General features: G+C 46.9%; 2 protein-coding genes across 5 annotated transcripts in view; one reads left to right on the plus strand and one right to left on the minus strand.

The window, feature by feature from the left end:
* Window positions 1–437: 437 nt before the first annotated feature.
* On the plus strand, window positions 438–20,375 carry RAC1 (Rac family small GTPase 1). Of its 2 annotated transcripts, XM_029219574.1 has the most exons (6): window positions 438–706; window positions 10,194–10,265; window positions 13,057–13,174; window positions 18,881–18,943; window positions 19,679–19,838; window positions 20,033–20,375. In XM_029219574.1, the coding sequence occupies exons 1-6, from the start codon at window positions 672–674 to the stop codon at window positions 20,161–20,163; spliced, it is 579 nt and encodes a 192-aa protein (XP_029075407.1). In that variant the 5' UTR covers window positions 438–671; the 3' UTR covers window positions 20,164–20,375. The 2 variants fall into 2 exon arrangements, with proteins under 2 accessions (XP_029075407.1, XP_029075405.1); XM_029219572.1 differs by lacking the exon at window positions 438–706 and having other exon boundaries at window positions 8,304–10,265; window positions 20,033–20,372.
* Window positions 20,376–22,079: 1,704 nt separating this feature from the next.
* Window positions 22,080–27,717, minus strand: part of DAGLB (diacylglycerol lipase beta) — a 31,577-nt gene continuing 25,939 nt past the window's right edge. For 2 of the 3 annotated variants that reach the window (XM_029219544.1, XM_029219542.1), the window contains 4 exons: window positions 26,717–26,785; window positions 26,560–26,632; window positions 25,272–25,513; window positions 22,080–25,172 (listed from right to left, as the gene is read on the minus strand). In XM_029219544.1, coding sequence (XP_029075377.1) covers window positions 24,974–25,172; window positions 25,272–25,513; window positions 26,560–26,632; window positions 26,717–26,785 — 583 coding nt within the window. In that variant the 3' untranslated portion in view covers window positions 22,080–24,973. Of the gene's footprint in view, window positions 25,173–25,271; window positions 25,730–26,559; window positions 26,633–26,716; window positions 26,786–27,717 lie in introns of those variants that run through there. The other variant, XM_029219543.1, reaches the window with a different exon arrangement.

The raw sequence follows: 27,717 nt of genomic DNA on the forward strand, positions 1-27,717 counted from the left end.
CATTAGTTATCTGATTAATGGTACCATGTATGGTCTTTTCTTTATAGTTCTAGGTTGCGAATTTTCTAGAAGGGCCTTGTCATCACCTAAATTATGGGGATCACAAAGAACGGATGTCCACCCCTTGGGCGGCCTCCGACAGCAGTTGGTCGCGGGCTCCGGGAGCCGGCTCCTGGAAGCCGGCGCGCCCCTCGAGGCCAACCTGGGCGGGCGGGGCGGGGCCAGGACCGCGGCCGAAGCGCACAAAGATGGCTGGCGGCCCGCCCCGCTCCCGGCTCCCGGAGTCCGGAGCCGAGCGTTCCCGAGCGTTCCCGAGCGCTCCCGAGCGCTCCCGAGCGTTCCCGAAGCCTAGAGAAACCCCGGGAGCCGCGCGGGCGGGAGCGGCCCCGCCCCGGAGCCTGGGAGCGGAGGCGCCGGGGCGGGGGAGGGGAGGCCGGATGTGAGTGGAGCGGCCATTTCCTGTTTCTCTGCAGTTTTCCCCAGCTTTGGGTGGTGGCTGCTGCTGGGCTCCGGCTTCCCATCGGCGGAGGGCAAGGCGGCGTGGACAGCGGCCCCGGCACCCCGCGCCCCGCCGCCCGCAGCCGCGCGCCCGCCCGCCCGCCGCGCCCCGAGCTCTCCGCTCTTCGCCTCAGTGCCCGGCCGCCGCCGCCGCGGCCCAGAGAGCGGCCCAGATGCAGGCCATCAAGTGTGTGGTGGTGGGAGACGGGTGAGTGCGCGGGCCGCCCCGGGGGTCGAGGGCCGGGGCTAGGGGCCTGGCGGGCGGGCGGGCGCCGCGGGCTGGCCTGGGGCCTGGCCGGGCCTCTCCCGGGCGGGGGGCGCGGGGTGGGGGGCGTGGGCCGCCACCCTCCCCGGGACCGGACGGCGCGGGCCTGGTTCCGGCTTTTTTTTTTTTTTTTTTTTGGGGTGTGTGTGTGTGTGGTGGTGGGGGGAGGGAGGGGATCGGCGATCGGCGATCGGCGGCCAGAGGGAAAGTGAACTCCACCCTCCCGCTTTCTCCCCGGCCCGCTGACCGCCCGGCAGAAGTCGCCCCGGGCCGCCACCCTCCCTCGTTTGCCTGTAGTTTGGGTGGGTTTAGGGAGTTGCCTTTCTTAAAAAAGGACCCCCTCTTGATTTTCCCATTAACCTCGAGTTTCATTGAGACCTTTCGTGGGTCCCGGCGGTCCCAGCTCGGTCGTAGGGGAGGAATATGTGCACGGGCTGGTGGGGGGTGGATCCTAAACTGATTCGCCAGGGGGTGCCTTCCGCTTGTACTTAAGCCACTTTTCAGATTTTTTAAGGGACTCTCTGTTTGCTATTAAGGTGGGGAAACTTTTAGGATTTCTAGCTGCGAGGAGCTGGGTGTGCTTAAGACGGTTTCTTTCTCGGAATGTGGTGTGGTCATACATTTAAAAAAAAAAAAAGGAAAGAAAGAAAAGAAAATAAGAAGAAAAAGCTGGCCTTCGCCTCATGCGTTAGGTTTGGGATGTAGCAGAACAGCCTCCCTCAGCCGGGCCGCCCTGTGACTCAAAACAGTTCTTTTCACTACTGTCTGTGGTGGTTCCCGGCCCTAAAGGAAGACTTGTCTTAGGCAGTTTTTTCCTCCGCTGGAAACAAGAATCTCAGTGTAATCCGAGCAAAATCGTGCGTCTCAGCATGGTTCGAGTACATGAGCATTAACAAGGAAGCTCCAAGAATTACTACCAGTTGCAGCAAAGTCAGAATGCAACTGGTACCTATTTGGAGTCTTGTAAAGTCGAACGAAGAGTTCTGGCATCCCTGTACCCTAAACTTGTTATAAGGGCTGGTTTGCTTTTATGCCTCTTGATGAATTTATGAGTTCTCGGTTTCTTTAGATCATTGTAAATTAGACATTTGACTTGTTTCTATAACTAATTCAGATCCATGAAGGACAATCAGACAACTGATTTTTTTAAAAAGATGCCCTCTGTATGATTTGTCAGGCTCACAAATGTGAAAGATTATTGACACTTCATAGTTCTGTCTATATAATTAAAAATTGTAAGTTTCTATTTAGGAATATGTATAGCAGTTTTGTGTTTTTTTAACCCTTTAAAAGAAAGCTTTAATTTGGGGGAAAATGTTCAGTTAATTGGTTTAACAGTGAAATCACTAAATTCATTTAAATGAAGTTTTGATCCCTTTGCTACTGAATTAACTGAGCATATGTCACTGTCTTAGGAACATTTTGAATTATCTGAATTTCTTTTAAAAAATAAGAACGTGGAATCAGTAATACATACTAGTTTTTTTTAAGTCATATTGCTGATAATCCATTACCTAATCCTAGAATGTAATATTCTTATTTGAAAAATTTAAAAACATAAGCACAGAAGACATATTCAGTTTACTTAATTATACTTACAGACTGTGGACCTCTACTGTTTGCTTGGCTTGTTTATCTAGTTAAATACTTGTTGAATGCCTACTGTGGGATCTGGATCCTTCCTTCATATCCCCACCTCACCACTTATGGGGAAACCCTGAGCATATCACTCATCCCCCAAGAGAGGTGCCTCAAGGGGAAATTGTGAGATTAAACAAGATGCTGGCTATTAAGTGCCTCACAGGTGCCTGGCCCCTACTGAGTGCTTAGTGAGTGCCAGCTGCCAGTATTTTTATTATTATTGCTGTTTCTATTACTCTGAGGCACTGCTAGGCTCTGTGGGAGGAGTGTTAGGCATAAAACACGGTGACCTAGAGTTTTCTGTCAGTTTTTTAATACTGTATTTGACATTGATGTTGACATTAGAAGTGAAGTGTACCTTTACGAAAAAAATTGAGCTGTATTACTTTAAATCAGGGCTAACATGTAGCAGACATGGCTTAAGTGAAAAATCTAGATATATACTTTTTCCATCAAAAGTATTTTCCTGCTTTTATCTGAATAAACTATATTCCTGGTGGAAATGTTTTGTTAAAAAATTGTTACAGCTGTAAGTGCGGGTCTAAATTTTGTGGCGTGAAAGTTGCTTAATGTTATGGAATTTCAGGCAGTTAGGGGCAGTTTAAGCAGGGAAGGCAAACTGGTTGAGGTTCCACAAATTGGAGGCTTCCTTATTTTAAAAATATTCTGGTTAAAGGCTCTGTCGTAACTGTATTATAATTAGCACCAATTAGCCTATATTCTTCTTCTTCTTTTTTTAGAACTTAGCTTCTGCCTCTGACGTTGTTTTTTTTTTTAATTAATTAATTTTTGGCTGCACTGGATCTTTGTTGCCATGCACGGGCTTTCTCTAGTTGCAGCGCACGGGGGCTACTCTTCGTTGCGGTGCGCGGGCTTCTCATTGCGGTGGCTTCTCTTGTTGCGGAGCACGGGCTCTAGGCGCGCGGCCTTCGGTAGTTGCAGCACGTGGGCTCAGTAGTTGTGGCTCGTGGGCTCTAGAGTGTGGGCTCAGTAGTTGTGGCACACGGGCTTAGCTGCTCCGAGGCATGCGGGATCTTCCTGGACCAGGGATGGAACCCATGTCCCCTGCATTGGCAGGCGGATTCTTAACCACTGCGCCACCAGGGAAGTCCCCAAGCCTATATTCTTCTAATGGATTATTTTCTATACACCAATTCAGTTGGCATTGAGTATCAAATGTGAGGTAAATTTTGATACTTTTTAATTGTGTTAATCCTTCTGTTGATCCTGATTCTGTTAGTCCTTCCTGAACATGGGGTTTGTCACTTTAATTTGGGGAACTTCTGCCCCACGATTTTCTCTCAGCTTTACTTAGGTAAGACAGCATCTCACATTTATGGTCAGCCACATTTTAAATTTTGGCTGCACTGTGCGGCATGTGGAACTTCCCCAACCAGGGATCGAACCCTTGCCCTCTGGGTGGAAGCGCAGAGTCCTAACCACTGGACTGCCAGGGAGGTCCTGAACAGCCACTTTTAATCATGTGTTGTTTCGGCTTTGCTTGACTGGGAGGTTGGGGGTGAGTGACTTGAGCCCCCGCCCCCCATTTCACTCCAGGTGGCGTTAGTGGTCTCCCCAGCCCAGTGTCTGATTTAGACATTGCTGTCCAGGAATTTTTTTAGTTGAGCATGATAAATGCCTTCCATGATGTCATCTTGATAGGAATGTACACCAGTTCCTGCCTACTTCCATTGAACAGGCAGTAATGGTGTGATCCATGAGTTTAAGTTTCTGCATTGCCTTCCAAATTTATGTTTAGTATTTGAATCTGATCTTGGTTGGTAAAATTCTGTGTAATGTGTTTTTTGCTGTTGTTGTTTTAATTTCAGGTGATAATTCCAGCTAAAAGTTTGGGGTTGGGTTCAGTGAAGGAGTATCAGGAGTCCATTTTTAGAAACCTTAAAGCCACCCTTTTATAATCTGTCTTTTGCATTAGTCAGTTAATGTCTTTGTACTTCCTACTTTTTCACCTTTGCATCATCAGGTAGCTCTAACTTAGAATTGTAGTCTTCCTAGAAAGGAGATGTTTTACCAGGGATCCTGCTACCAGGGCAGTTACCACATGTCACCAGACGGGATTTTTTCTTCCACCATCTTAATGTGAAAAATGTCAAACATGGGAAAGTTGGAAGAATTGTGCAGTGAACACTCATATGCCCACCACTTAGATTCTGTAATCAAGAGTTTGCTCTATTTGCTTTATCACATGGTAATGTGTTCCCATTTGGTGGCAGTAGTTTAAGAGGATTTGATACAGAAGCTGATTTTGGAAGGAGAATGGGGGTGACACACAGTTAGATATAAATTCTTGGTTTTGAACTCTGCATCTTTAGCTGACCCATATAATCAGCTACCCCAGGGTTAGGCTTGGTGGTTCTAGAATGACAGTCTGGAGTAACGGCTGCTTCAGATTTGAACTCTATCGTAGGTGGCATCTTCAGCCTTGAGTGTTCTAGTAACCTAAGTGTTGAGAATCTGAACTTTTTGAAGCCTCCAATGGTGATAATGACTGGCTTTCTCTAAGTTGGTTGGAATGTCCCCTGTTGGTGGCAGAACATCAGAATTTCAGTTAGGGTTTTGTGTTTTTGTAGCACTAAATTGCTCTATTAATCCATACATTTTCTGAACTTACTCTCTGTGTAGTTATACATTTACTGAAGGGCTGGTGTCTTCAGTAAATGTATAACTGAAGTCCCCAAAACCCATTTCTTGGCATAAATTGAGGACTTTCATTCAGGGTCTTTCATTAATGCAATAAGTATAAATATATATTTGATACTTATAATTAACATTCCACTACATTCTATTAATTTGTTCTTAAGATCCTAGGTACTTTTAGGGGTTGGGGGGGAATTAGAAGGGAGTCAGAAGGAACAAAATTCCAGTTATAAATAAGTACTAGGTATGTAATGTACAACATGATAAAGGTAATTAACACTGCTGTATGTTATAGATGAAAGTTGTTAAGAGAATAAATCCTAAGAGTTCTCATCACAAGGAGAAAAATTTTTTTCTATTTCTTTAATGTTGTACCTTTAAGAGATGATAGATGTTCACTAAACCTATTGTGGTAATCATTTCATGATGTATATAAGTTGAATCATTGTTAAACGCCTTAAACTTATATAGTGCTGTATGTAAAATATACCGCAATAAAACTGGGGAAAAAAATCTAGGTACTTTTAGACAGCAATACAGGCTCCTTAGTTTGGTTTACAATAGTCATTGGAGAAATCTGGTTTTTCTGTCCTACTAAGATCAATTTATCTCTTTTATTTTTTTTAAGGCAATGCAGAATCTTCTTCTTTTTGAGTTGCCTGGATCCCTTACTTTTTTCTTTTCTTTCTTTCTTTTTTTTTTTTTTTTTTGGTCTGCTCTGGGTGTTGTGTGGCATCTCATTAGTTCCCCCATCAGGGCTCGAACCCATGCTCCCTGCAGTGGAAGCACAGAGTCTTAACCACTGGACCGCCAGGGAAGTCCATCCCTTACTTTTTTAAACAAATAAATTTATTTATTTTATTTTTGGCTGCATTGGGTCTTGTTGCTGTGCGCGTGGTCTTTTCTCTGGTTGCAGCGAGTGGGGGCTACTCTTCGTTGCCGTGCGAGGGCTTCTCATTGCAGTGGCTTCTCGTTGCAGAGCAAGGGCTCTAGGCGCATGGGCTTCAGTAGTTGTGGCACGTGGGCTCAGTAGTTGTGGCTCACAGGCTTTATTGCTCTGCGGCATGTGGGATCTTCCTGCACCGGGGCTCGAACCCGTGTCCCCTGCGTTGGCAGGCACATTCTTAACCACTGCACCACCAGGGAAGCCCCATCCCTTACTTTTTTTATTTTTTTATCCCTTACTTTTTTAACGTGAGGAAATTGCCAGTGTTTACAGATTTATCGATTTTTATGTGCTTTTAAGTTTTGGCTTATAGGTTTCAGGAAGTAACACTGAAGTTTACGAAAAATTTTTTAAGGAAAAGTTTTCCTTGAGGTTCTCCTAATGGAAAAATAAAGGACATAGTAGGAACATAATTTACTGGCTTTGGTCTTGATTATTTCTACAGGATAGAGCAGAAGCATAGGTTAAAAAAATGTGCTCAATTGCGGTTAGATTAAAATGTTGTGTGATGACTCACTGTCACTTAAAACTTAAATAAATATTTTCTATCTACATTGTCAACTTTGTAACCCGTAAAAAAACTAGTAACAGTTGCGAGTATCACAAATAAGATACTTCTTAAATTAAAAAAAAAATGTGTTTATGTGAATGTTCTTCTAGTAGACTCGTTCACTTTCTAGAGTTACAGCATCTTTCAAAGATTAAAAAGAGACCGAACCGAATAGTTAAATATATAAAATTGGAAATTCCAAAGCAAACAGTAACTTCCAGAAGCTGTGCAGCAGCATCAGTCAGGGCTGACCAAGTAACTGCTTCTGCTCTTCTGTGGGGAAAGGCTGTGACTTTGTCTAGAGCCGATGTTGACTTTGGCCTCTAGCATTTATTTGTGGAGTGTGTTTAAAAGCGGTGAATAAATACACTAATGGGAGGTAAATAACCTTTTCTTTTTATCTGTTTTTTAAAATTAGGTAAACATTTAAATCAAAGGTTGGACATGTACTTATTTTTTAAAAAGTCAGAATTTTATACTTTACTGATTTTCTTATTGAATACAGCTTTTTAGCAAACGATGATTGGTAATAAAATTTCATTTATTATCAGGTGATGCCAGTACCTTGAATTCCTTTACAGTTAAACCTTTCAAACGATGAAGGTGGAGTTTCAGGAAAAGAAATTTTGGAGCATTTAAAACACAGTTGGTGGTATTTATAGTGATGGCTTTGTTCCTCATGCATATAGGAGAGACTTAGGACAGGGTCTCGAAGTGAAACTGTGATATTTTAACATAACAGTTAAAACTTTTAGAGCTTCTTATCTTTGACATTAAGAGGCAATAACTATTAACATTTTTACACAGCAACATTTGTAATTTTGAAAGGAGATTCACTTATCATGGCCTCAGAGTGCACTCTCTTCCTCAGCTCCCACATCCAGCCCCTGGCCAAGCCACGCTTGTTCTGCCCCACGTCTCGGTAGCTCTTGGCGTGGCCCGCTTCTCTGCACCCTGAAACCCCCTCCACGGTCCAGGCCACCAGGGCTGGTTCCTGGAACACAGTGGCAGCTGCTTCCTTGTTTTCAGCCTCCAGTTTCAACTCCTTTGGTCCTCCTTCCACACTGTCATCAGAGGCTTCTGAAAATGCAAATCTAATGGCTTCTCGGCAACAGAAATCTTCTGTTACTTCCCAAGTAGCATCAAGTTCCAGGCCCTTAACGAGAAGAGAGGACAACGTCTTCAGATTTCCCTCTGCCACTTGCCCCTTCTTTCTTCGTCCTTCAGTTTTACTGGGCTTCTTGTAGTCTGGGTCTCGCCACGTGCTGTTGTGTTTGCCTAGAATGTTCCTCCTTGCTGTGTCCCCACTCATCAGTCTCAATGACATTGCTGCCGCCTCTGCCCAAGACTGGTTAGATCCCTTTGCTGTCCATCTCCAGAGCATCTTTAGTAACACTTATCACACCTATAACTTTGTGTAATGACTGCATTTTTCAGTTTTTAGTTTAGTAACTGCATAAGTTCCATGAGATCTTGTTCGTTGCAGTGTCTTTAGCACCTAGTGTACTTCTGGCATAGCACCCAATTTGTTGGTATAGATTGAAATTGCATTAATGCTCACAGTAGTTTGGTGATGGAGTTGGTAGTTTTGTATCCATCTTACAACTGAGAAAACTGAGGCGTAAGGAAGTTGAAACTTAAACAATTCCAGCCAGTAAGTGGTAGAGTTGGCTATGGGTCGCACATCTGGGACAGTGACTTCAGATATCTCAGACTCCTACTCATTCAGGTTTTTTTTTTTTTTTTTTTTTTAACATTCTAAGCTTTTAACAAAATGTATGGCCAATGAGTCATTTCTGTTTAGAAAGCCTTTAGGAGTTGGACGCTAGCTCCTGATGATGTCATGTTTGACTATGAGGTCTTTGGGGTGAGGGAGTTCCAGCTTTTGTTAAGCCTTGATAATGTTATGAGTGCAACAAGTATTGGCAAGACTGCCTGGGCCTGTATGTAATCTGCTCTTGTCGAGAGGTTTTTGCTAAGAGTGCAAGGAAAATAGAAAAGCACTTAACTTCTTTATTGTGAGTCCTAATTTATAGTAGTAGTTGAGATTGAACAACAAAATCTTACGACTCAGAACTCCAGTGTATCTCGTGACCTTGGTGAGCCAACAGAGGACAGCAGGGAGATGGGCCCGTGTAAGGAGCATTTATTTGGTGAGCCCTTGGGAGGCCAGGGACTCTGAGAAGCCCCTGAAGCCACCCTGTGAATGTTGTAAAATTTAGAGAATGTGTGTTGGCTGCTGGTGCAGTGATCGTCTTAATTTTTAGGTGATACCCCCCTGAAAAATTTTCCAAGTGGTTGGGAGACTTTCATCACCGCCCTGGCACCCTGTATCTGCTTCCAGTTGTGCGGGAGGCCCTCCTGTCTCGGGAGTATTTCTACACTCTTCTGTTACTTCTCCTCTTTGCAGCTGTTTGGGAAGTTTACTCCAGCGTCCCTGAGCCATTAATTAATATGTCTGGAACGTAATGTGTTAGCTGCTCTAAAAGTTTATGGTGGGGCTTCCCTGGTGGCGTAGTGGTTGCGAGTCCGCCTGCCGATGCAGGGGACGCGGGTTCATGCCCCAGTCCGGGAAGATCCCACATGCCGCGGAGCGGCTGGGCCCGTGAGCCATGGCCGCTGAGCCTGCGCATCCGGAGCCTGTGCCCTGCAACGGGAGAGGCCACAACAGTGAGAGGCCCGCGCACCAGGAAAAAAAAAAAAAAAAAAAAAAGTTTATGGTGGATGTGAGGATGTGGCAAGGTGGCACGTGAATGCAGATGAATTGAAGTGAGAGCAGTTGTGTGTGGTGGCTGGTAACTAAGCACTCTCTTTAGAGAACAGCTGTCACTGATGGCCAGAGGGAAGGCTTTAGGAAGGTGGTGGGATTTGAGCTGCCACTCGGAGGCAGCAAAATATATTACTTAGCAACAAAATGGAAGCTGGAGAGGAAAGCTATGTTTGCATATTAGTATTCATCAAAATAATTTGAGGATAGATTTGCAGATTCTTGGATGAAAGCCTTCTAGAGATCTTCACAGAGGAGACTTTCAGTTTAAAAATACTTTTCCCGGGGACATCCCTCGTGGTGCAGTGGTTAAGAATCTGCCTGCCAATGCAGGGGACACGGGTTCGATCCCTGATCCGGGAAGATCCCACATGCTGCGGAGCAGCTAAGGCCGTGTGCCACAACTACTGAAGTCCACGCGCCTGGAGCCCGTGCTCCGCCACAAGAGAAGTCACCAAAATGCCCATGCCCTGCAACGAAAAGTAGCCCCCGCTCGCCGCAACTAGAGAAAGCCCGTGCGCAGCAACTAAGACCCAGCACAGCCATCAATCAATCAATTTAAAATACTGTTCCAGTTCAACCTTGTGCCTATTAACAAGTATTTCCTGACTACTAGTGCTAATACCTAAAGCAAAAGCAGGGTGTGAAGCCTCTGGACTCTGCCTTTCTGAGTAGTTCTAGTTTGTTTACTTTAAATTTCAGGATAAAACTATGTGTAGTGTTAAATAAAAGGTTATAGAAACTCTTTAGGGCTAAGTACTTGATGTATACTTCTTGATTTTTCTATAAGTTATTTTCACCGAATAATGAAATCTAAGACTGCATACATGTTGACTAAGCAACTTACACCATGTTTTTCTCTCTTTAGAGCTGTAGGTAAAACTTGCCTCCTGATCAGTTATACGACCAATGCCTTTCCTGGAGAGTATATCCCCACTGTGTAAGTATCCTGAGCTAAACTGGAAATTAACTTGTCTGTGATACTTGCTTTGGATTCTGTTGACCTTTGTTCTGCTCTTTCTTAATCCTTATGCAAACAGATGTGATTAATTTTCCTTTCAGTCACTGAGGTCTCATTATAAGGTATTTGGACTTTTAAAAAATACTTAATGCGGGGGCTTCCCTGGTGGCGCAGTGGTTGAGAATCTGCCTGCTAATGCAGGGGACACGGGTTCGAGCCCTGATCCGGGAAGATCCCACATGCCGTGGAGCAACTAGGCCCGTGAGCCACAACTACTGAGCCTGCGCATCTGGAGCCTGTGCTCTGCAACAAGAGAGGCCGCGATAGTGAGAGGCCCGCGCACCGAGATGAAGAGTGGCCCCCGCTTGCCACAACTAGAGAAAACCCTCGCACAGAAACAAAGACCCAACACAGCCAAAAATAAATTAAAAAAAAAAAGTAACAAATGTTCAAGTACAATTGGTGTCTTTAAAAAAAATAATAATAATCTAACGTAAAGTTTCTGCACAGTGATGAAGCACACAGCTTTCCTAATTGGTTTTTAGATATTCAGGAAGTGAAAGTTAAACCAACTGTGAAGTACAGAGACTGGATAATATAAGAGTTTCGGATAAGTTTGCCTTTCTGGGCTCTGTGTGAAGGGTCAAGGAACTGGAACAAAATACTCCATTATGTTTTAATTGGCCTTTTCTGGCGAGTAATTCAACGGTTACATGTCACTGTTGAGTTATTGGGCTTTGGAATTGAAACCGGGGTGTGTGTGCGTGGTGGGGTGTAGAGTGGGGGGACGGATGGGAGGACGGAATCAGCAACCGAGCTGCTTATTCCCTGTTGGCAGCAGAACTGGGCGGGGGTGGAAAAGTACTTTTCTGATGATGGGGTTACCAGGGAGCCTCGTAACGCACCGCCCTGCTGCTGGGAGCTCTGTCCTTATGGCTGCGGTGCTGGTGGAGAGGAAACACCTCACTTCCCACTGTGCTCACCCCCTCAGTCACAACAGGCACATCTCGGTGTCCTGTGTGTGTTTTAATGTAAGTGGGATCACACTCCTGAATTTATGGTGGGGACTTTCTTAATCTCCACATGTAGCTAGAGCTAAATCATTAACAGCTGTTACTGACTAAAGTGCTGTAGCGGACTTAACCACTGGTCACTTGGCATTGCAAACAGGGCTGGCTAAATATCATTGCACGTGTCTTTGTGCACATGTGATAGATAATTAGAGGAACTGTGGCAAAGCAAAGGAACGGACACTTTACGCTTTGATAGATGCTACACAGTTGCTGTCCCACAGGCTGTCACTTTGAGCAGCTGTGACTGAAACACCCCCTTCATACATACTGTGGTTAACACGAGTTAAAAAAAAGTGACCTCATCATTTGCATTTCTGGTCACCGGTGAGGTTAAAATCTTTTGAATGTTTACTGTCCATGTATAATATTCTTCTGTGAATTGCCTTTTGAAATCCCTTGCTTGTTTTTCCACTGAAAATTCTTCTTACTGTTGGAACTGTGTGTATGAGAAATATTTATCCCTCTGTCTCTCATTTGTCTTCGAACTTTGTTATGGTGTCTTCTGCTTTTTTATGTAAACATGCCATCCTGCCTTTTCCCTGAGTTTAATGTCTTATTAAAAATGTTCTGTAGGACTTTTGTAGCTGAAGTTTTTATTTTTCATTCATTTAGAGTTTATTTTTTGGTATGGTATGAGGCAGGAACCTGATTCTTCTTCACAGGTTGAAAAGAAAAGAAGTCCCAGGACCGTTTATTGAATAATCTATCATCTTCCCACTGAAGCAGAAATACAGCATATGAGACCTTTTCTTTATGAAAGCTGGTTTGGTCATTAACTTTTATAAATCACAATGGAACTTACTCAGACCATGACTTTGCTGTCACAGTGTAGTGTAGTAAGATCCTAAGTTTTAGTCTTAAGTATGCAAAAATTAATTCTGGAATTCTATTTTAAAGGCTGATGTGTTGTATTCTGCTTGGCACTTGCCCCGGTTTACCTTGTGATGCCAGATTTTAATGAGCTACTTCATGGTACTCGCCGTAATTTTTTAATGTCAACCTTATTTTCCCCCTGTCAGCCTGTAGGCCTTCTAGGCTTCCTCTTCTTATAGATAAACTAATTTGTGTGTAGCAGCCTCAAATTAATTTAAATACCTGTGTGAACTCACTTTGAAAGCGTTACACAATAGCTTCTCAGATCCAGTTTGCTTTGCATTACCCTGCACTTTGGTCGCAAGGTGGATGACCAAGGCTCAGCTTGGGGGGGTGGTGTTGTTCTGGAAACACTGCCAGTGCAGCCGTCCTGGTGTGCCCCCTCACTGAGAATGACTCACACGTGTACATGGAAAAGTCAACACGTGGGGTTTGAAAGAGGGATTAATTTTATACTTTATTTCTTCCTAGGGAGAAAAACTTTAATGCTGTCTTCATTAAAGGCAAGCAGGTTTTTATTGCTGACAGCGATTTGTTTTGGTTAAATTTAGTAGCTTGTTCCTGTTTCTCGGGTGTTTTTCTCAAGTGCTGCCTTTGTTTCCCTTACATTCCAGTTGCCGTTTTCCCTCTGCTTCTCAGCCCTTGGGAGCCTCGCCTCGCACCTGCAGGCTGGGCTGGGCACCTGCTGGCCTGGCCGCCTCTGGGCCTGCCTCGGCCTCCTCAGCTTTCTGCCCCTGCGACCCCAGCCTGGGCACCACTCAGCTCCCAGGTCTGTGCCTTGTGTTCCACAGCTAGAGACCAACCATTTTCACTCTGTTCCACAGCTTTGACAACTATTCTGCCAATGTTATGGTGGATGGAAAACCGGTGAATCTGGGCTTGTGGGATACAGCTGGACAAGAAGATTATGACCGATTACGTCCCCTATCCTATCCGCAAACGGTAAGGAGCATGACTGATTTTTAGTTTGTCCTTTACAATTCCTGATTATTTAATTAATTCATATCACCTCTGGATTTGCTTATATTGCCATCTTTTGGGTATATCGAGTAATAACAAATAACGTTAAATTAGTTCAATAGTGAATATCCGCCTGGATGCAAACCACGGTTTTGCTTGTTTTTATTTTTTGAGCATTACCAGTTATTAACTACGGCGCTGTGCGTTTTACATTCTTCTGTGTAGTTTTAGGACAGCCGTCTGAAATAGGTATTGTTTTGTTTTGGCTAAATAGTTTAAAGAGCAGTTATTTTCTAGATGAGTTTGCTTTGTGACAGTTCTGTACCACAGAATCAAATTAAGCAGTGAAGGTTAAGGTTTCTTTAGATCAAGTTAGTAACTAATCTTACAGGTTTAATGCTGTTTTTCTATAAAATACATGTTCATTTTTTGCAGCTTTAGTACCTAAATCTTCTCAATGTAGATTGAGGTTTTAGCTTTATAAAAATGTGTCCACTGTGTCCAGTCAGAAAATTGTTAGATTGGGTTTGCTTGCTTATCAGCTAGTAGCTCGTCTCTTTACCAGAGCTAATTATATGGAGCCGTAGCTGGTGGACACATGGTCAGAAGCCACTTTTCTCTCAATAAGCAGTTGTCTTACTTGTATCATTTGCTTCTTGTTACATGTCTGTTCTTTGTTTTAAAAGTGCTTTTTAAAACAGCTTTGGAGAGTTAGTGACTAACTGGCCAGGGCAGTTTGCACAGAGGCAGTTGAGCGAATTCCTCGGGTTCAAATTCCGCCCTCCCCTTCCTCGCCCTGTGACCGGGCAGGTTTCTTCACCTCTAGGCCTGCCCCGTTCCTCGCAGGGCTGGATGAGTATAGATGTAGAGCGTAGAGCACGTAGAACAGCCCCAGGCGTGTCGCTGCTGTTGGGACTCCTCCTTGTGTTTGTGTAGCTGTGCTGGTAGATGTGGGGAGGCCCTCGGTTCTGAGCTGCATCCAGAGGAGAGGAAGATGCAGGACTCGCTCTCAGCGAGCCGGGCAGCCAGAGGGGTTGGGGTCAGGGAAACATCCCGGAGAAGACAGGCCTCCGCCCTTGCACTGATTTAATTATCACTTTGTCCTGGGGGGGAGTGTGAGTGAAAAGAAGTAATTAGTTCTAGTCTACCCAAATCTTGTTTTTCTGCTTTTGAAATATGGCTTTTTCCAAGCAAAACTTATTGTCTTTTCCATTTGCTTTCTGCTAGAGGAATTGCCAGGTTTCTTTCTTTCTTTCTTTCTTTTTTTGGTCCGTGGCATGTGGGATCTTAGTTCCCGACCAGGGGTTGAACTTGCACCCCCTGCATTGCAAGTGTGGAGTCTTAACCACTGGACTGCCAGGGAAGTCCAGGCACAGTTTCTTTGAGCTATAGATTTTTGCTGATTGTCCTTTAGCTGAATTCTGGGAAGAGTGCTAAACAAAGACCAAAACCATAAAATGGGAGGCTTGAATTGGCTGGCGTCTCAGTTAATCTCCAGGTAAAAGTTAACTGTGATTATGTATTAAAAATCAGCCCATAGGGCTTCCCTGGTGGCACAGTGGTTGAGAGTCCGCCTGCCGATGCAGGGGATGCAGGTTCGTGCCCCGGTCCGGGAAGATCCCACATGCCGCGGAGCGGCTGGGCCCGTGAGCCATGGCCGCTGAGCCTGCGCGTCCGGAGCCTGTGCTCCGCACCGGGAGGGGCCACAACAGTGAGAGGCCCGCGTACCACACACACACAAAAAAAATCAGCCCATAGTCACCAAATGGTTTGAATTCTTCAGTATTTTTCAGTAGAATAGTTTAGGAAACTGTTCCATCCCCAGTGGGTGCTTGCTGAGTCCAGGTTTCAAAGGCATCTGCTTTGAGTGGTAGAGTAGGAGTCCCCAGTCAACTGGATACATCTGGGAGGGCGGCGTGTCACTACTGAGAAATGAGAACCATCTGCTGTGACTCGGGGGGTCCAGGGCAGGGTGCGGCTTCTTCCTTAGAGGCGGTCACTCGCAGTAAGTGCAAGGTGACTTGGCAAGATCCCCCCTTTGCATGCTGAAGAACACCTAGATAAGTGACACATTGAATCAGGCTGTAGTGTGTGAGGCCTGAAATCCAAGTGGGTGTTGTCCTTTCGGGGCCAGGACTTGAACTTTTCACATCCCATCTGGGGAAGGCGGTGGACCTGCACCGCAGTGTGTAACCCACCCCTCGCCAGCTTAGGAGCAAAGAGGGGCGGGCACCCAACTAGCAGTTAAAGCTGTGCCTGCCTGGACTCCTTTGGAGACGAGAGGGTTATCTTGGCTACTGAGGGCCGCCCCGAGCGCTGAGATGCTGGGGCCTGGAGGGTCTCCTTCCTTGGGCCATGCTGTCCTGCCAGGAGGAGCAGACCCTGGAAGTGACAGGCTGGCACCTGGATTTCTTCTTGGCAAAGAGAAACCTCCGAACTTTGTATTAAATGAAACCCGGTCTCTGGTTTGCAGGCTGTTTCTGTGGCTCATCCATGACACTGCCCTGACCCATGCCTGAAGGGCCAGCTGGATGATTTCATACAAAGATCTCCCCACTCTCTAGGTCTTCGTGACCTACAAAGAGACGTGTATTTCCTGTGGTCATTTAATCCTGGCATCCTCTGTGTGGCTGAGTTAAAACTGTTTAAACCATTAGCTTCCACTTGGTTCTCCAAAAGGTGGTGGGCACGGGGTCATCATTCGGAGCAGTGAGGTCCAGCTCCCTCATTCTCCTGGGAGAGGCTGGTCCATCTGCGGACGGCTCTGCCGGCAGGCGGGCGGACGGGCAGGAGCGCCGAGGGCTGCTGTCATTTTGGGGCCTGTGAGGGAGATGGGGCTGCGGCACAGGAGTCAAGGTTGGTGGAGGCCCAGGGGCGTCTGGTGTGGGGAGGACAGGCCGCCACGGAGGGAGAGTAGCCTTCAGACCAAAGGGGAGATGGGCCTGAGACCCAAGACAGCAGCTCAGGAGGAATGACGCCGCTCCAGGACATGGGAGTGACCCTACGAGGAGGGCTGAGGACAGAAGGACAGCGCGTCAGGTCGGAGAGCAGAGGTGGGAGGGACTGGACGCCTGACGGTTAGTCGTCAGAAGCGCTAGAGGCGTTTTCTTCAAGCCGAGTTTGGGCTGGGGGCAGAAGGAAGAGGAAGGAACAGGCAGACGGTGTCACGTTAATGTGGGACAGAAAGCATGTTCTTCTCCATCAGAAAGATGTTCTGAAAGATGCAAAAGGGTAGAACAGATGTGGTTAAAGGATATTTTGAAGCTGAGTTTTTGTGGCCAATCCCCATGAGTCCCTGTATCACAATGAAGCTTTGGCATCACTTCAAGGTCTCGGGAGGACCAGGCTTCAAAAATAGCCCATAGATCAAATCAGGATAGTTAGAGAGACTTTAACATTCGCTTTAAATTGTAAATCGGAGAAGCTTGAGTGAGATGAAATTAAAATAGTTGTCTCGCCTGTCTTTCTCTCGATTCTAGAATTCCAGGTTCTCTGTTGCTGAAGAGCAAGCCTTCAGTTCTTACTGGAACAGAGGAGTGAATTGAAAGCACAGTGATACACGCTGGAAGTGCGGTCCCTTCTGGGCGGCCCCTCCATGCACACGGGGGGCGGGAGCAGCGCTGTCCTTTCAGTAGAGCGGGTCCCTGAATTTGAGCAGCACTCCCGTGAGGTCACAGCCCTCACACCCGGCCGCCTTGCTGGACGACGTCTCGGCCGAGAGGCCTGCCGTGCAGACGGCCGCGCCTCCTGTTGGCTCCAGCTGGGCTCCTGTCTGAGAACTTGGCCGGAGAGCTTTGAGAGGTGTGTCGTTGCTGATGGACGCCCTCGCTGAGGGTGGGACACCCCTCTGGCATGTCCTTGCTGAGCAGAAGCCATGGGCTTCATGCTGGGGAAGGAACCTCCCTGTGCCACCACAGGTTGAAGCGCGCCTCGGTCTCCACCGTCTCTGACCTTCACAGAGTGATGGAGCGATTCAGCAGCGCCTGGCGTTGTAGACCCGCTAGATCATCGGCTTTTAGATCCCTTGGGCAGGTTGAGACAAAATTCAGGTGAAGAATACGTAACTGGTTATATTGATTTTTCTTCTCGCTTTTTACTAAACTCAAACAAAGTTCTCATGCATTACTAGGTTGGAGAAACGTATGGTAAGGATATACCCTCCAGGGGCAAAGACAAGCCGATTGCCGTATGTAAAACTTTCAGTCGACTTCAGTTTCAAGCTTTATCTGTTCTCTCGTTTCACTTAGTTTTCCTAGGATTTCCTATTGAGCCTCATGTTCCTTGAGTGTTTTATATTTAACACACTCAAGGTTGGGGTTTTGCCTGACAGTTTATCTACTGGCTTGAATCAGAGCAGTGTGTGAACTGCTTTCCTCCCCCTCCCAGGGGACAGGAGGGACTGTCGTGCAAGGGCCCCTGTCCAGGCTGGTTGGGGAAGGAGTGCGGAGGCTCTACCTTGCAGCTCATGTGGCCCGAGTGCTTGGCGGGAGCGGGACTAACCACGCTGCGGGCCCTCCTTCCTCCCGCTTTGGTGTCCGGTGCAGGGCCTGTCGGGCGAGGCTGCGCGGCGCTGGTGAGCTAACCCGCCCCTGCTTTGAGATGTTGTGATCAGCCCAGGTGCCGAGATGCTGTGGTGATTCTTGGACGAGCTTGTGCATGTGCTAGCATTTTCAGTGTCGTTTACGAAAAGCTGTTGTGTGGGATGTTTCTTCCCTTTCAGGTACAAGATAGCAGCTGGATGATCGCAAGTGTTAACTTGGGAATTGTGTGCATTTCACAGAGTAGCCTAATTGCCTTTTTCCAGGAAAGTGTTTCATAAATCTAGCATTTTAGAAACTCGTAGGCATTTTTTAACATGGGTAAATATTTAAATTTCACTTTTTCTTTTTTGGCCACGCCTCGTGGCACGCGGGATCTTCGTTCCCTGGACCAGGGATCAGACCTTCCCCCCCCCTGCAGTGGAAGCGCAGAGTCGTAACCACTGGACTGCCAGGGAAGCCCCAAATTTCACTTTTTACACAACATGGTGCAAGTTTTCCGGAGGCCCTCCTTGGGTCTGAGAAGCTCTGACAGCTGGCAAGACACCCCTTACATACCAGATCGTCCTCCCTCCCAGAGGGATGTGCCTGTTTAGCGAAGTCTTGAGACCCGGCTTTGTGCCTGGGACTCTGACGGCAGTTCTTTAAGAAGCAGTTTAATTGGAACCCAGTGACCATCTAAAAATGTTTGTACTTAAGATTCTGATGGGAGCGTAATGAAAAGCATACCATTTGAGGATAACAGTTTTTAATTTGAATCTGCTTTTGACGGACTGAAACCAAGTTTTACAGAAATATTGCCATTAGTACCTGACACTCGTTTTTGTCCCCGTGTAGTAACAGAGCATTAAGTTAGTTCCCAGTGGGAGTTGGGAAGGATGGAAAAGAGGCCTCCCAGGGGTCTAAATTTGATGTCTCTCTGTAGCCTCGAGTAACTTATAGCATATTTCGTCCTCCACTCCCCTTCTCACTGGTAACTGGTGCTTCACATGCTGGTTCTGGTCTGGGAGCGTCTGACTACACTGCAGGCGTGTCAGGGAGAAGGCGTATGCCCTGGCCCCATGCTTCCCTCCCAGCAGCACTCAGGAAGCAAAGTGCATTCCTCGCTGTAAGACCATTTTCTAAACACCTCCCTGTTTTCTTTTTATAGGATGTATTCTTGATTTGCTTTTCTCTTGTGAGTCCTGCATCATTTGAAAATGTTCGTGCAAAGGTAAGTGGGATTTTTTAGGAAAATATTTTGTTACATAATGTCACACTCTCAGGAAGAAACATTAAAAAATAAAATACCATTTACTGATAGAAACTTTCAGTTATTTAAGTTGATTTTAGTAATTCTACTACTTAGGTAATTTTTTACATAAGTCATCAGTTTTTTAGGTACATGACTTGAGTATGCAGAGTTCTAAAGTCTCAAGGTCTGATTCAGAAGTGCCGTGTTCCTGGTTAAAATAATGAAGCACTTCGGAGTCGGTCTAATAAAAATAATGACCATACTTTCTACTCTGGCATCTTTCATGAACGTAGTGAAAATGACGGGTGAGAGGCCCTTCAGTTGGGATCGGGGACGTGTCTGGTGGGGGTAATGGCGGCAGAGCTGAGACGTGGGTCCAGATAGTTTTATTCTCATCCTTGAATACGTAAGGGATTTTGAGATGACCTAAGAACCTGGCCTGTTTTACCAAAAACAAAGTAGTGGGGTGGGGGGGTCGTCCTTCCTCTCTCCTCTCTTACGGACAAGTAGAGCTGTCAGTAGGGGCTTGAGTCCTGGGCTCCAGGCTGGCTAGGCACACACCGCAGCCAGTCGGTGGTTCTGGAGGGTGTGAGCTAGGCAAGGGGACACGGTGACCAAGTGGGTGGTTGATGCAGTTGGGCCACCTGTGTGGATACAGTTCAGGCGAGGGCGGTTCCGAAGGAGAGGCTGACTGCCTCCTCTGCTGGTGCCTAGTGGTACCCTGAAGTGCGACACCACTGTCCCAACACTCCTATCATCCTGGTGGGGACGAAACTTGATCTGAGGGATGATAAAGACACGATTGAGAAACTGAAGGAGAAGAAGCTGACACCCATCACCTACCCGCAGGGCTTGGCCATGGCCAAGGAGATCGGTATGGAACCCCCCATTGTCATGTCTGCTTTGCCCACGTTTTTATTTTCGTGATGGAGGCTGCAGTCCCGCCTGGGGAAGTGGACTCGGGGTCTGGCTTGCCTTTCGGGACCCCGCAGAGCAGGGCCCTCGGTGCCGTGTCAGGGTGGGGGGCGCCCCCGTTCTGATCTGAGGGTGAGGCTGTGTTTCCCACAGGTGCCGTCAAATACCTGGAGTGCTCGGCGCTCACGCAGCGAGGTCTTAAGACGGTGTTTGATGAAGCTATCCGGGCGGTTCTCTGCCCGCCCCCCGTCAAGAAGAGGAAGAGAAAATGCCTGCTGTTGTGAATGTCCGGGCCCCTCCCGCCTGTCCCCGTCCCCCAGGACCCTTTGTACGCTTTGCTCAAACGGTGGAGCCTTCGCACTCAATGCCAAGTTTTTGTTACAGATTAGTTTTTCCATAAAACCGTTTTGAACCAATCAGTAATTTCTAGGTTTTGTTTGTTTAAAGTGTAAGAGTTCAAACTTTCACATCCTATTAAAGTTTAGCCCTAAGATGACGAGCTTCCTTAAAGCCTTATTTCTCAAAGCCCCTATTCTTGCTCAGATTAAGAGTTGCCAAAATACCTTGTGAACTAAGTTGCATTGTTGGGCTGAGAACACTAAGCACTAAACTGTTCAAAGGCCTTTGTCTGGAAGAGACTAGCTTCTGAGGCAGGAGATGCAGACGCTCGCTAATGGGTTTCAGACGCGAAGAGCAGTACAGCCTCCTTCCTGAAACGTTGCCATTTAATGCATCCTGATTTACCAGCCCACGTTCACTACCTAACACTGGACTGTAAGTCATAATGAACGAGTGTAACAGCTCAGCTCTTTGGATCAATCTTTTTGATTTCGTAGTGAGATTTTTAAAACAAACCAGTGTATTAGCTTTTGTGAGATTTTGAACAGAGCTTTTACTCCCGTGTTCCCTCCGATGAAGCATTCTGCTCTGGCCGTGGGTGCACTGGGTGGAGTGTGTGGAACACTTGTGATCAGAGGATGAAGACAGTATTTTAACAAAATATGGAGATTAATTTACACTACATTGTATACGTAATAATTAAACTATTAAACGTGTCACGGGTAAACGTTTTAAAAGGTTAATTTCTGTCAGATGCAGTAGATGATGAAGAAAGGCCGGTATTATCAGTGTTTTCTTAAGCTTTTCCTTTTCCTTAAACGTGCCCATCCCTCCTGAAATTGGGCATTTAATCCATCTTTGACCTCATCATTCTCATAGTTGCTAACTTAGTAAGTGCTTTTCTTATAGAACCCCTTCTTAATGAGCAATATGCCTCCTTGTATTATAAAATCGTTCTGAATATGCATTAGAGAATTTTTTTTGTAGATTAGTAAAAGTGCATTCCTGTTTTCATGTTACCTTATCCAAAGCTAGTAAGTGCTTTCCTTGGTTTTCTAGTAACTAGGTGTAAAAATCCTATGTTGCAGGTTTACAGTTTTTAAAATACTTAGATATTCTTAAACTGTAAACCCTGCCAGATCACCGACACTGCACCTGGACTAATAACACTGACCGCCTCTTGCCTCACAGCGTGCACACGCTTCCTGTCCTTGCCCTAACAATGTTCCTTGGGGTCTGTGAGGTTCTGTCAACCCCGTGCTCGTGCTAACGAAGTTCTGTACAACTTACCCACTGGCAAGAATACGAGCTTGGACCTTTCAACCACTAGAACAAAATTTTTTAAATTGACAGTTGCAGAATTGTGGAGTGTTTTTACATTGATCTTTTGCTAATGCGATTAGCAGTATGTTTTGCATGTATGACTTAATAAATCCTTGAATCATGATTGGTAATACTGGAGTTCTTGAGAGCTTGGGGAACCACCTGCTGGGGTATGTGTGTGTTTGCCTCCCTGTAAAACCCTGGGTCGTTGGATGTTCATTTCCAACGCATGTTTTCGTGGTGGGGGGACAGGGAGCGGTCCCTCTACGGGGAGAAGACGGAGGAGCCAGCAAACAAAGAGGGGGCGTTGAGTGACGTTCGGTTTGAGACCTGGCGAATGTTGGCGAGACTCATGTGATGTCCACGCGGGGACGTGTGTCCGCATCTCGGACCAGAGCTCTGGGCTGAAGACGCACGTATTGGAACCCGAGCTGGCAGCCTGGTAAGGTGGGGACTGACGATATGACTTTAAGATCCTTTCTGGAGCCTAAACTTATACTATCAACAGTTCATGTTAGAAGCTGTTTTTTTAATTCTCTTTTTTATTGCTTGGAAGAGTTATTTTTTTTTTTTAACCAAAGGTAAACAATGCAGTTTTAAGACCAAATCTAAAGATTTGCTACAAAAACAGCAGTCTTCCCCCTTCACACCCTCCCCAGAGGCGCACCCATTTGAGTTCTCTTAGGTAATTCTTCGTACTTGTCTTCACATGTCTAAAGCATGTGCTTGCTTTTTTCTCTTTTACTTACCAGATCACTGGTTTATCATAAAAGGATGTAACTCGGGAACAGCCAGACGGAAGAGATGTAGAGGGCAAGGTATGGAGGAAGGGCTGGGTGCTTCCCTGGGTGCACGGCTCTCCCCACATCTCCATGTGTTCCCCAACCCGGAAGCTGTCCAAACCAGGTCCCTTCGAATTTTCTGGAGGCTTCAGTTCAGTCACTGGCCATTGGTGACCGGTTGAGCTGTCAGCCCCTCCCCTCCCCGGGGCTCAGGCTGAGCTGGGTGCTCCGCTGGATCTTCAGTTCCAGCCACCAATGACGACGTCCCCTCCCTGGTGGGGATGCAGTAGCTCTTAACCAGCCGTAACCCCAGCCTCAACACACCTCTCCCACCCCTTCAGTACAGTCGTTTGGGTTGGCGCTGATATTCAGTGTCTGCATTGCCACTGCCACGTAAACGCTCAGGGCTGAGCCATGTAGTAGCAGAATCTGCCTTTCCTGCACAACCTTGGTTTCTTCTGGAGTACTAGTTTATTTGCTTTGTTTTCTGTGTACTTGATTAGCTTAACTGACTTTTCCATCTGTTGTCTGAGTCTCTCAGGACGTTCGGATATAGCATGTGTTTCATCAGGTTTCACTTCCCTGAAGGCACAGAGCCCTCTGACCACCACTTCTCTTACGTGTTGATCTTTTATTTTCTACATCTTAACTCCTTGTTTTCTAATTTACTTTCTCACCTTGATGGACAGATTCTCCAAGAGTTTCCTGAGAAGTATGTGGGTCATCTATGTTTTTGAGCACTTGTATCTTTGAAAATAACTTCATTCGAACCTGATACTTTTTGGCTGGGTCTGAAGTTCCAGACTGGAAATAACTTCTCTTCGGCTTCTCGAAGGCAGATCTCCCCGTCGTCTTGGCTGTTTGCACTGCAGGGGGCGGTACGTTTATCTCCACGTCTTACGGGGTCTGCCCTGCATCTTCATGTCCTGGGTGGACCTTTGTCTCGCGTACCCTGTGCTTGGTGGGCTTGTTTGTCTGGAAGCTTGTCTCCCGTTATTCAGGTATCCCTTTCCCAGCTGCTTTTGATTTCATTTTTTATACTTTTCATGTCCAGGAGTTCTTTTTTCCCTAAATACTATTTTTCAGCCTTGTGGATCAGTTTTGTGGTTGCAGCACTCTTTCTGTTCCTCAGCTGTATGTAGCTTCTCCCGTGTCTGTTTCTTTTGGTCCTTTGTTCCCCAAGTGTCTGGCAATCCCTGGCTCGTGCTTGAACACTGAAAACTAAAAAGCAGACCGGACACTGAGCACGTAGGTGGGTCACGCCAGGGTGGTGTGGTTCAAGGTGCTGGGATCGCTTTCCTTCCTGCCGCTAGGAACGTACAGGAATTATGTTTAGAAACGAAACTTGTAGCAGTTGGATGTTACCACAGCATTTCAGTCAGAGACCTTTGCGGGTTTTCAAAAACGAAGGTGGTATGGCTGTGACAGCTACTAGGCCCTGAGGGGGCAGGTATCCCTAGAGGTCTGATTTCCTTGGAGCACCTTCTTGAAGGTTCTGGGAGCCAAGTGGGAGGAGTTGTTCTACTGCGCTGGTGTCCAGCGCCCCCTCTACCCTGAAGCAAGCGAGGAGCCAGATTTCTTCCAGCCGCCACTCTGGCCGGTCCCCCGCTGTCTGCTTCATGCCTGGGTCCGAGGTACCTGGGGCATCTGGTTTGTAGACTGGATTTATTCTTGTCTTTCCTTCCCCACTTCACCCAGGAGTCCGCTTACCTCTGGCCATCTCATTGTTCCTGTCTCTTCTTCCCCCCCGTGCTTGTGGGTTCATGCCTTCTAAAGGAATCCCATTACTCTCATTTTACAGGGTTTGGATCGGGGGTGGAGTGCAGTCAGACGCCTGGGCAATCTTCAGTCTTTAGCCAGAGCTCCAGGAAAACTTAAGACTCCATTTTGTTGTTTACAGTGGACAGAAAAAAGATGTTTAAAACAGGACTGTTGTAAAACTACCCAGTAAAACAGACCTTCCCAGAAACACCCACTGGAAGAGTTCATGGCTGTGCAGGCACTCATGATACGTAAGTGCTTTTTTTTTTTTTTTTTTAACTCACTCTGAATCCACTGGCCGACCTCTGCGAATACCCCACGAGAACTGGGCCATCACCCTGAGGCTGGTGAAGCAAGCAGCGTGAACAGGGCACGGGGCACCCGGAGGCCAGGAGCTGCAGTCTCTGCTCGCCTCCCCGACCTGCTTTCGTCTGATTCCCAGTCGGAGCTCAGGGCTGACCCTCGCTTAGTGCCACCCATGACAGACCCCAGTCTGCACCCTCGCAACTGATACTGAGTTTGTGCAGGCGGGCAAGTCCAGTTCGCAGAATACACTGCGCACCTGTGTGCCAACTCGTAAGGCAGGACCCTGTCACTGAAAAGGTGGCCTGAGGGGCGGGCGCCTACAGACCCATTAGGGCCTTAAACCTGGCTGTGGGACTCCTGGGAATCAGCAGGCCTACAGGAAAGGGCGTGACACCCACTCGGTCTCGGGGGGTGGGGGGGAGGCCGTCACCTCAGTGCTCTCCTGGCTCCTGATTGTGTGAATGTTGTGGTCAGAAGTATTTCTCAAATTACTCAGTCATTTAGGAGACCACTGAAGTCCGATCATTGGCATCGTGGGAATCACTCAGATGTCCACGGCCCGAGCAGCTCCCAGTTGCCCGGGTTACGCGACCTCCACACTGGAGCCTCCCTGGGTCGGGCAGGAGACACAAGCGGCCCTGTCGGACACCACGCTGTCCAGGGCTCTCATCAGGATGTCGGGCATGTGGTCTGTTAGCATCTTTGGGCCGATGAGTATTTTGCTGAATTCCGATTCGTGTGACCATTTCACACTGTACCGAGCAGCAGGATAGCAGGAAAACCTGAAAGAGGAAAAGCCGAGCGTCTCTTCAAGTCTCACCCCCGTGAGTCTCCCTTCACCGCTGGTGGGTGACTGACCACGTCCGGCCCGCCGCACTCACCTCCCTGAAGTGCCCACTTCCTCCAGGTGGATGATCCTGCCGGGAGGGTAGAGAGGGGGGTACTTGGTGGGGGACTCGAGCGGGGAGTCGCTGGAGAAGCTGTAGGCCGGGGACCCGTGCGCCAGCAGGCTCCGCTCCCCGAGGAGAGGCTGCGTCAGGTCGCCCCCATCCAGCTCCGTCGGCAGGTCCTCGGGGTGCCCTCCAAACAGCTCGTACCAGCACGCGTGCAGCAGGATCTTGTACTGAGGGCGAGACCGAGAAGACGGCATGCGTGTGACTCCGTGAGGCTTTCACGGTCCCCGGAGACCTCCTGCGACCCGTGAGCTGGTGGCGGCAACCCCACAGCACTTAGAAGCCTGGCTGCTTTGTTTTTCAACATGGACCTTAGGAGTGTGGAGGTCAGGGGCCCAAACCCAGGTTTCTCTGGGGCAGTGACGCCATCACACTTGAAGCCATATCTAAAAACCAAATTCAGGCAGATTTTGAGGAAAAAATTACCCTTAATTCTTTTTAGGCAATTCTGTAAACCAGTTTTACCCTTTACCCTTAAAGACATTAGATACAAATTTTTTTTTTTTAATTTGGGGGGAGTGTAGCTGATAAGGAGGAAGTTTATTTTTAAATTAAAAATTTTTTTCTAATTAGCAACAAAAAACGTCACAAAACAAAGATGTTAAGTGAAAAAGCATCTCTAGTCCCCGTTACCTAAATAAAACCACATTTTGGTGTGTTTTTTTGGTGAAAGCTATATATACCTCGTCACCTACCCCTGCCTTGGATTACATTCTAAGAAGCATTTTTAATCCTTCCGTTTTTAAAAAAACTCTTCAAAACATCATGGATATTCTTCTCTACTGGTAAATACAAATGCATTTATATGTGTAACAACTATAATACTCCACAGCCCAGCAATACCAGCGCCTTCTGAACTCTATCTGGCAGCCTTGTTTTCTAAGCTTTGGGACCAAAACCATCAGAACGCTGTTAGTCATGACAGGACTAAGTATGACCAAAAAAAAAAAAATCACTTAACCAAACAGGGATGGTTCTAGTATAGTATGTTCTAGTTGCAGCTTCCCTGCGCATGGTTTAGCCATTTGCTTCTCAGGCGGCCTCTGCAGAACAGCAGCCAACAGTCTGTGCCGGGGGTAGAAGAGCTTCTAGCAGCATCAGTGCCCTGCGCTATGAGGCTCTGAATTTAGAAACGTCCTTTCGAGGCCACAAATAGCCTGGTGGGGAGGCCCTAACCCCTGCAGGTCCTCTTCCGCACCCCCCACCCCCGAGTTACCTTGGGCTTGTTGCAGTGAGCAATCACTCGCAAGATTCTCCTCTTCAAATCTTCCAAGTTGGTCACACTTAACCTGTTGAGCAAAAGACCAGATTGAGGCTTAGAACTCTGCCTTTCCCGCCAGCCCAAGCCCAGACAGGACAGCCAGCAGACTCACCTGGGAATCACATCCTTGCCCAGAACAAGTGACACGATGAAGGTCTTAGAGTATTCATAAAGGGATTTGCTGAAATTAAAAAAAAAAGTGATTATATTGCCCACAGAAGGCTTCCAAGAGAAAGCAAGTAACTGTACCAAGTTAGGAAGAGGTCAGTGTTCACAGAACTCCACTCTATTCTCCACCCTCTAAAGGGGAAGAGAAATAAGAGATTCCAGGTGGAGCAACTCACTGGCCAGATTCTCTTGAAAAAGTAAAAGGCATGGGGATTTGCGTTACTAGATGTCAGCACTGGGTAGGCAACTAAGGTACTTAACCCAGTGTGGCGTCAGCAGAGTCAGACGAAGCCAGGGGAAAAGTGAGCATAGACGCCTCCCACAGGGGAAGGATGGGCTTTTAATAAACACTGCTGAGATAAAGCACTCAAGGTGTGAGCGGGAAGATGAAACTGAATCTCTACCTCATGCTGTACACACACAAAAAAACCCGAATTAAACATAGATTAAAGACCTAGGTAAAGGTGAAAGGTCAGACTAAAAGGCTTTTTAAAAGATATGATAGGAGACTAGCTCCATGTCCTTGGGACAGAGAAAGATTTCTTAAAACGAAAACCTGGGACTTCCCTGGTAGTGCAGTGGTTAAGAATCCACCTGCCAATGCAGGGGACACAGGTTCGATCCTGGTCTGGGAAGATCCCACGTGCCGCAGAACAACTAAGCCTGTGCGCCACAACTACTGAGCCTGCGCTCTAGAGCCCGTGAGCCACAACTACTGAGCCCATGTGCCACAACTACTGAAGCCTGTGCTCCACAACGAGAAGCCACTGCAGTGAGAAGCCCACGCACCGCAATGAAGAGTAGCCCCCGCTCGCTGCAACTAGAGATAGCCTGCACGCAGCAACGAAGACCCAACACAGCCAAAAATAATGACAAATTAGTCAATGTTAAAATTAAGAACTGATAAAGACTTGACTCAGACACATCAAGGAGTGAGTATATTTA

The sequence above is a fragment of the Monodon monoceros genome, unplaced genomic scaffold (assembly GCF_005190385.1).
Source record: "Monodon monoceros isolate NGI ecotype Baffin Bay Population unplaced genomic scaffold, NGI_Narwhal_1 Super_Scaffold_13, whole genome shotgun sequence".
Taxonomy (NCBI): domain Eukaryota; kingdom Metazoa; phylum Chordata; class Mammalia; order Artiodactyla; family Monodontidae; genus Monodon; species Monodon monoceros.